The 8,591-nt window shown below is 41.7% G+C and overlaps 2 protein-coding genes across 2 annotated transcripts in view; both read right to left on the reverse strand.

Annotated features, from left to right (window-relative positions):
- Window positions 1–301: 301 nt before the first annotated feature.
- On the reverse strand, window positions 302–5,668 carry LOC137886619 (THO complex subunit 3). The gene is made up of 6 exons (XM_068729148.1): window positions 5,480–5,668; window positions 3,698–3,854; window positions 3,418–3,622; window positions 997–1,158; window positions 736–836; window positions 302–597 (listed from the first exon to the last, which is right to left on the reverse strand). Exons 1-6 carry the CDS (start codon window positions 5,657–5,659, stop codon window positions 434–436), a joined length of 969 nt encoding a protein of 322 aa, XP_068585249.1. The 5' UTR covers window positions 5,660–5,668; the 3' UTR covers window positions 302–433.
- A 670-nt stretch (window positions 5,669–6,338) lies between these two features.
- Window positions 6,339–8,591, reverse strand: part of LOC137886620 (shootin-1-like) — a 9,861-nt gene continuing 7,608 nt past the window's right edge. The window contains exon 13 of the mRNA XM_068729149.1: window positions 6,339–8,590. Within this exon, the coding sequence (XP_068585250.1) occupies window positions 8,515–8,590 (76 nt within the window). The 3' untranslated portion in view covers window positions 6,339–8,514. The remainder of the gene's footprint in view (window position 8,591) is intronic.

Here is an 8,591-nt window from a genome sequence, read left to right on the forward strand (position 1 = left end):
TCTGGTATATTAGTGGTAGACTGAGATAGAGACACACACACACACACACACACACACACACACACACACACACACACACACACACACACACACACACACACACACACACACACACACACACACACACACACACACACACACACACACACACACACACACACACACACACACACACACACGTAACGAGGCCTGATATCAAAGGACTACGTCTCTGTAGTCTTCTGGAGGCTGAGGTGAGTGGATGATGGGATGTTTCTGCTCCACTCACCAGATGACAGCATTAATATGAAGTCACACCGTGTTTACAAAGACACATTTTAATATAAAAACAAACACAATATATATTACAGTAGCGTGAAGCGTGTGTTGCTGCGCCCTCTGCTGGAGGCACAGAGTGTAGAGCAGGAAACTAACGCTCCTCCTCCGTTGTCTCTCAGGAGTCGTTGGGGAGACCGAACAGCTTCACGGTCCCGGCCTCCCGGTTGTTGTCGTACTTGCCCTCCTTGTCGTCGCAGGCGTACGCCAGCAGAGGCCTCTTCGGGTGCCAGGCCACCGTGAAGGTCGGAGAGTCGCACTGGACCTCCCACAGCTTCTCTCCTGCACCGACGAAAGAAACAAAGAGCTCGTCACATCTCGACTCTTACTCTTCTACTAGTTCAAGCGGACCAGGAGAGGGAGACTCTGGTCTGAGCGAGGTCTCTGTAAACCTCTCAGAAGGGTTAACCTCTCACTGACCCGTCTCCACCTCTGCGATGTCGATGAAGTGATCCTCGGAGGCCGAGGCCAGCATCTTCCCGTCGTGGCTGAAGCTCAGCGTCCTGACGGGCCAGTCCAACCTAGACCACATCGACCAATGAGAAGAGAGAGATTCAGCCACGCGTCATAGTTAAAGGAAGTGGGAGGAGTCACATCCAGGGCTGAACCGAATGTTTCTAAATGTGTTTGGAGCTGATCAGACGATAACATTCATATTATTTTGATAATAATAACCCGTACCTGGAGAAGCAGCGGACACACACCAGCTCCTCTACGTTCCACAGGCTCACCAGAGCGTCGGCGCTTCCTGTGGCGAAGTATTTCCCCGTCGGGTCGAACTTGATGCAGATGCAGTTAGACGGGTGAGCATTGATTGACTGGATGGGCTTCAGCTCCGGGTAACTAAACCAGAACAGAACAGAACAGAACACACACACACACACACACACACACACACACACACACACACACACACACACACACACACACACACACACACACACACACACACACAATCATTACAGTCTGCTAACAGGAAGTAGACACCAGGTGAATGTGAGCCTCCTACAGGTGAACTACAGTCAGGTGATTAACCCGAGAACCCTAGGAGAAGAAGACGCTCTGTTTACCTGCGTTTGGTTTGTAGAGACGAGTCAGAAATAAAACACAGAGGCGACCGACGACTTCCTGTTTCAAAATAAAATCTTCAGACTATAAAGAAAACAACCTCATGATGAGATGATGGGATGTTTATTTAAATGAAGTCTGTCGCTCTGATCGTGGTGTGAAACGCATTCAAAGACGTTTAAACTCTCTCTTTAACGAGTACCTCAGAACATAAACACTAGAAGAAGAGAGTCCTACCTCAGAACATAAACACTAGAAGAAGAGAGTCCTACCTCAGAACATAAACACTAGAAGAAGAGAGTCCTACCTCAGAACATAAACACTAGAAGAAGAGAGTCCTACCTCAGAACATAAACACTAGAAGAAGAAGAGAGTCCTACCTCAGAACATAAACACGTAGAAGAAGAAGAGAGTCCTACCTCAGAACATAAACACTAGAAGAAGAAGAAGAGAGTCCTACCTCAGAACATAAACACTAGAAGAAGAAGAGAGTCCTACCTCAGAACATAAACACGTAGAAGAAGAAGAGAGTCCTACCTCAGAACATAAACACTAGAAGAAGAAGAGAGTCCTACCTCAGAACATAAACACGTAGAAGAAGAAGAGAGTCCTACCTCAGAACATAAACACTAGAAGAAGAAGAGAGTCCTACCTCAGAACATAAACACTAGAAGAAGAAGAGAGTCCTACCTCAGAACATAAACACTAGAAGAAGAAGAGAGTCCTACCTCAGAACATAAACACGTAGAAGAAGAAGAGAGTCCTACCTCAGAACATAAACACTAGAAGAAGAAGAGAGTCCTACCTCAGAACATAAACACGTAGAAGAAGAAGAGAGTCCTACCTCAGAACATAAACACTAGAAGAAGAAGAGAGTCCTACCTCAGAACATAAACACTAGAAGAAGAAGAGAGTCCTACCTCAGAACATAAACACGTAGAAGAAGAAGAAGAGAGTCCTACCTCAGAACAAACACTAGAAGAAGAAGAGAGTCCTACCTCAGAACATAAACACTAGAAGAAGAAGAGAGTCCTACCTCAGAATATAAACACTAGAAGAAGAAGAGAGTCCTGCCTCAGAACATAAACACTAGAAGAAGAAGAGAGTCCTACCTCAGAACATAAACACTAGAAGAAGAGAGTCCTACCTCAGAACATAAACACTAGAAGAAGAGAGTCCTACCTCAGGACATAAACACTAGAAGAAGAAGAGAGTCCTACCTCAGGACATAAACACTAGAAGAAGAAGAGAGTCCTACCTCAGAACAAACACTAGAAGAAGAAGAGAGTCCTACCTCAGAACATAAACACTAGAAGAAGAAGAGAGTCCTACCTCAGAATATAAACACTAGAAGAAGAAGAGAGTCCTACCTCAGAACATAAACACTAGAAGAAGAAGAGAGTCCTGCCTCAGAACATAAACACTAGAAGAAGAAGAGAGTCCTACCTCAGAACATAAACACTAGAAGAAGAGAGTCCTACCTCAGAACATAAACACTAGAAGAAGAGAGTCCTACCTCAGGACATAAACACTAGAAGAAGAAGAGAGTCCTACCTCAGGACATAAACACTAGAAGAAGAGAGTCCTACCTCAGGACATAAACACTAGAAGAAGAAGAGAGTCCTACCTCAGGACATAAACACTAGAAGAAGAAGAGAGTCCTACCTCAGAACAAACACTAGAAGAAGAAGAGAGTCCTACCTCAGAACATAAACACTAGAAGAAGAAGAGAGTCCTACCTCAGAATATAAACACTAGAAGAAGAAGAGAGTCCTACCTCAGAACATAAACACTAGAAGAAGAAGAGAGTCCTGCCTCAGAACATAAACACTAGAAGAAGAAGAGAGTCCTACCTCAGAACATAAACACTAGAAGAAGAGAGTCCTACCTCAGAACATAAACACTAGAAGAAGAGAGTCCTACCTCAGGACATAAACACTAGAAGAAGAAGAGAGTCCTACCTCAGGACATAAACACTAGAAGAAGAGAGTCCTACCTCAGGACATAAACACTAGAAGAAGAAGAGAGTCCTACCTCAGGACGTTGATGCAGCCGTTGCCGTTGGTGAGGAAGAACATGTCGTTGTCGTTGTTCCAGGAGATCTCGTTCACCTCGAACTTGAACTGCTCCTCCGCTCTGGATCGGTGCGTCTTAGCATCGATGAACGTCACCACGTCGTCCTTATTACCCACAGCGATGGTCTGACCGTCAGGGCTCCAGCAGATGTTGATGTTCTCTCCTAGAAGAGAAGACATGAAGATGTTCTAAGTATGTTCTCCCTGAGGATCAAACCTCATATGACCCGAGGACCCACCCTTTGTGTTGACGGTGGCGATGCACTTGGTGGTCCGGACGTCCCATATACGGATGGTCTTGTCTCCGGACGCTGTGACGAAGAGGTCCGGGTTGGTTGGATGCCAGCAGAGCTGATCCACGCTGTCGCTGTGGCCTCTGTAGTTGTTCTCCTTCACCTGGAGACACAGTCACACATCAGGAATGTTTGTCTTTTGGTTTAAAGAACTACAAAAGAGTCCACACACTGGAGAAACCACACCACTGGTCCTCCGATGAAAACACGTATTACACATGAGCTAAATGCTGCTTGTTTATCTCTGTTATGTTGAATTAAACTGTAGAATATGTTGAATCTACAACATTTAAATAAGGTTATTTAAGGTTTGTTCATTCCTCGTGAAGAACGTCGTTAGGAAAACACCGCATTCTGGGAGATTACTGGTTTCTTAACGAACAACATCGACACACGGAGTAAAAAGATAGAATTTAAAATCACTACGAAACATTCTTAAGATCGGCATCTGTTCAAAGTGTGACGACGACAGCTGGACCGACTTCAACGTTATTAACTCACACAGTGTTATAGTATTTAATAAAGGACTTCATCGTCTATAAAGTTATTTATTAAACACGTCACAGCCAGTGAGAACTAACGCCTTTCAGCTCACGTCTACTAAAACACCGAGAGAAGATTCAAATGTGACTGAGCTTCAGAGGAACACTGACCGATCACATAAAGCTCTACAGTAGTGATGCTTTCAAAATAAGATGAATCAGATTCACTGCAGAATAAAAAAATAAAGAAAACAATAAACTAAAATAAAGAAAACAATAAACTAAAAAAAAAGAAAACACAATAAACTAAAATAAAGAAAACAATAAACTAAAATAAAGAAAACACAATAAAATAAAATAAAGAGAAAACACAATAAAATAAAATAAAGAAAACAATAAAATAAAATAAAGAAAACACCATAAAATAAAATAAAGAAAACACAATAAAATAAAATAAAGAAAACACAATAAAATAAAATAAAGAAAACAATAAAATAAAATAAAGAAAACACAATAAACTAAAATAAAGAAAACACAATAAAATAAAATAAAGAGAAAACACAATAAACTAAAATAAAGAAAACACAATAAACTAAAATAAAGAAAACAATAAAATAAAATAAAGAAAACACAATAAACTAAAATAAAGAAAACACAATAAAATAAAATAAAGAAAACAATAAAATAAAATAAAGAAAAAACAATAAAACAAAAGACAAAATCAGATGAAAAGGAACCAAATAAATTCTGAGGCTCACAAATAAAACCGTCCTCCAGAACAAAGAATGAAATGAAAAGTATCTGTGAGGAACACATACATGAACTGAGATGAATGAGAATATGTAACGTTGGTTCAATACTGTACGATCTTCACACATCAAGTATAGTGGAATTAAAATGGACATTTAAATGAGAATATTAGTATTAATGTAATGATGGTTAAAGATTGATTCCGTGTTGATGAATATTAAAATGAATAATGTCTGACTGACTAACGTGTTTGTGTTCATTTCACATCAGACATATTAACTGTACCCTGAAAACGCGCGCACACACACACACACACACACACACACACACACACACACACACACACACACACACACACACACACACACACACACACACACACACACACTTCAGTTATTCACGTATTAGATGTTTTCTGAGCTGACCGCCGTTCATTCACTAGAGACCATGCTAACGTTAGCATGCTAGCAGAGCGCCGCGCGCAGCCTCCACTCACCAGCCGGTCCTTCTCCAGGACGAACACGCTCGCGGTCTTATCGAACGAGCCGGACGCGAGCCTCCGTCCGTCGCAGCTCCACGCGACCGAGTGTACTTTGGCCGTGTGAGCCGGGAACTCTCGGCTCTTGTTGTTGTTCCTGAAGCTCTCCTGCATCTCCGCGTAGTACTGCGACGCCATCTTGATAACGTTACGTCACGGTGTACCGAAAGTGTTTAAAACAAACGTGGTTTATGGTGATTAGCGCCCACTGCTGGTTCGGAGAGGAACCGCTGTAAATACCAACACATTTTTTTTGATTGTGTTTTCTTTATTTTATTTGTTTGTGTTTTCTTTATTTTACTTTATTGTGTTTTCTTTATTTTATTTTATTGTGTTTTTTTATTTTATTTTATTGTGTTTTCTTTATTTTACTTTATTGTGTTTTCTTTATTTTATTTTATTGTGTTTTTTTATTTGATTTGATTGTGTTTTCTTTATTTTACTTTATTGTGTTTTCTTTATTTTACTTTATTGTGTGGTTAATTACTTATTCTACTTGTTTTGTTTTGTCCACTTTGCTGATTTAATCCTCATTGTGAGACGAATACATTCCACTATAAGTGTCTCTGATACCTTATTAATGCAGCTGAACTAAATACTTCACATAGAACATATACTCTAACATATATATATATATATATATATATATATATACTCTGCTGATTTACTCTACAAAATAAAAGAAACCGTTTTATTTTTATCTATTTATTTCAAGTGATGCTAAAAATGAAAATCCATGATTTAAAAAAAACATCTTTTGTTCTAACACTCATTTATATCACTCACACACACACACACACACACACACACACACACACACACACACACACACACACACACACACACATCTAAAGTCACCCGAACTCTGTCAGACACAGAACCTCCATGTGAAGAAGTGAACTATGAATCAGAACCAGGACCAGAACCTGCAGAACTCCGTCTGGTCCTTTAAAAAAACGCCGACCGGACTTTGACTTTTGACGTGTTTTTATTCAGAAAAGAATGACGAGGTGTGAAGCGTCACACACATGTGGATTATGTAATTGCATACTCTTTGAATGGTTCTGAACGTTGCATCAGGTGAAGCTTTATATATTAATATATAGAGACAGAAGGCCCTTCAAAATAAAAGCACGGTGAGAACAGAAGGAGCACACACAGGACTCTGCTGACTCAGCGGAGGAAGACGTCGTTCAGGTTCAGAGGTAGACAGAGAACACAAGCACCACGTTCCTCCAAAGATCTGATCCTCTGCTTTTACTTTGGAAAGGTGACATCCTGTCCCGTTGGACCCTGAGAACTTTCCTCTTGGATGTGGTTCTAGAAACCCTCACGAGACCCTGATAGAGACCTGGTTCCTCCTCTTGATCTTAAATCATGTTTAAATATCAGCATGTTGAGATCATTTAGATGACTCAGCGTTACATTAAAGTCACCATGAACCTTCACTTCCTGTTGTTAATGTCGCCCCCTGTGAACTAAAGCTGTAGTGTCTCTGAGCACCAGAGTCCCTTCAGAAGACCTCTCATTCTACTGCAGCAGGGTCTGACATTCTGACCCTCTCAGTCCTGGTTCTGGTTCTCCCGTGTCCCCCTTCCCTCCAGCGGGTCCAGCAATACGTCCTGGGTCTCCAGCAGCGTGTCTCTTCTGGAGGATCGGGACTAGACTGAGACTGGTTCATACAGAGGATCAGGACTAGACTGAGACTGGTTCATATAGAGGATCAGTACTACACTGAGACTGGTTCATATAGAGGATCAGGACTACACTGAGACTGGTTCATATAGAGGATCAGGACTACACTGACACTGGTTCATATAGAGGATCAGGACTACACTGAGACTGGTTCATATAGAGGATCAGGACTACACTGAGACTGGTTCATATAGAGGATCAGGACTAAACTGAGACTGGTTCATATAGAGGATCAGGACTAAACTGAGACTGGTTCATAAAGAGGATCAGGACTACACTGAGACTGGTTCATATAGAGGATCAGGACTGGTTCAGGACCAGTTTAAAGATCTTCACAAAGCAGAGAAGAAGAAAAAGGGGCGTTCTTGTATCCAACGAGCCAATCAGAGCAGAGAGATTGAACTTAAACTCGTTGAGTCTGTTCCTGGTCTCCTCTAGCACCACCATCAAGACAAAATGTCTACTTATCTAAACGTCAGAGCTGTCATGATCCCCAGAGGACGAACCCTCTGAAGAGGACTTTCAACACACATCATGTCTCAGTATTCAGAAGTATTATTATATTGTTATATTCAGTACTGCTGACGATGACTCATGAGATCAGCTGTGAGCGACGAAGAGGAGAAGAAGAAGAAGAAGAAGACGGTGACTTTAAAACGGATCCTCTGTGCATCAAATAGAAAAAAACAAGAAAAGTCTTAAAGTAGAATAAACAAAAAGGTTCAGTGCAAACGGAGAGCAGGTTCTCCTCAGGATCCAAGTTCTCCTCTGGATCCAGGTTCTTCAGAGAACTGATAGAATGTCAGCTGATTGTAGAAAGTCCCAGTTTTAACTAGACTGCATGAATAATATCGACTGCATTAAACGCTTAAGCCTTTGTAAATCTATGTGCATGTTTCCCATCATGCATCACTCTGGTTACGACTGTCTGTTACTACTCGTTGAATGTTTCCTTTAGAGGAGAACATGCAGATTATGGAGCGATTAACCGTTAATTGAACTAGTTTTTTGCTCAGCTGGTTTAACAGTCAGACTTTTTACAACGGCTGGACGAGGCGGGGGGGCGGGGGGGGGTGCGTTCACAACGTTTACTGTTGAACTCTGACCTCACTTCAGCTAAAGAAACAAACCAGACGAGAACAACACTCAAATGTAAAAAGTAGAAGAATGTTTTCTACTCCGGTTGTGAGCGCACCCTGACCCCGATGACATCACTCTCACATCAGCCAATGGCTGATCAGATGACATCACTCTCACATCAGCCAATGGCTGATCAGATGACCTCAGACGTCCCTTTTCTAGCACTCGGTGGCTCCGTCGTTGGGTCGGACTCCATTCGTCTGGACGTCTGGACGGTGATCGTCCTCCACCACGC

The sequence above is a fragment of the Cebidichthys violaceus genome, unplaced genomic scaffold, assembly GCF_023349555.1.
Source record: "Cebidichthys violaceus isolate CVI_PGR_0920_01 unplaced genomic scaffold, fCebVio1.0.p SCAF_448, whole genome shotgun sequence".
NCBI lineage: Eukaryota > Metazoa > Chordata > Actinopteri > Perciformes > Stichaeidae > Cebidichthys > Cebidichthys violaceus.

Bases quoted from the DNA above. Each gene is read 5' to 3' on its own strand.
- LOC137886619 (XM_068729148.1), bottom strand. From the start codon at position 5,659: ATGGCGTCGCAGTACTACGCGGAGATGCAGGAGAGCTTCAGGAACAAC. The intron at 3,623-3,697 runs GTGGGTCCTCGG...CTTCTCTTCTAG, and splicing joins CGCCACCGTCAACACAAAGG to GAGAGAACATCAACATCTGC. The intron at 598-735 runs GTCAGTGAGAGG...TCGTCGGTGCAG, and splicing joins CATCGCAGAGGTGGAGACGG to GAGAGAAGCTGTGGGAGGTC.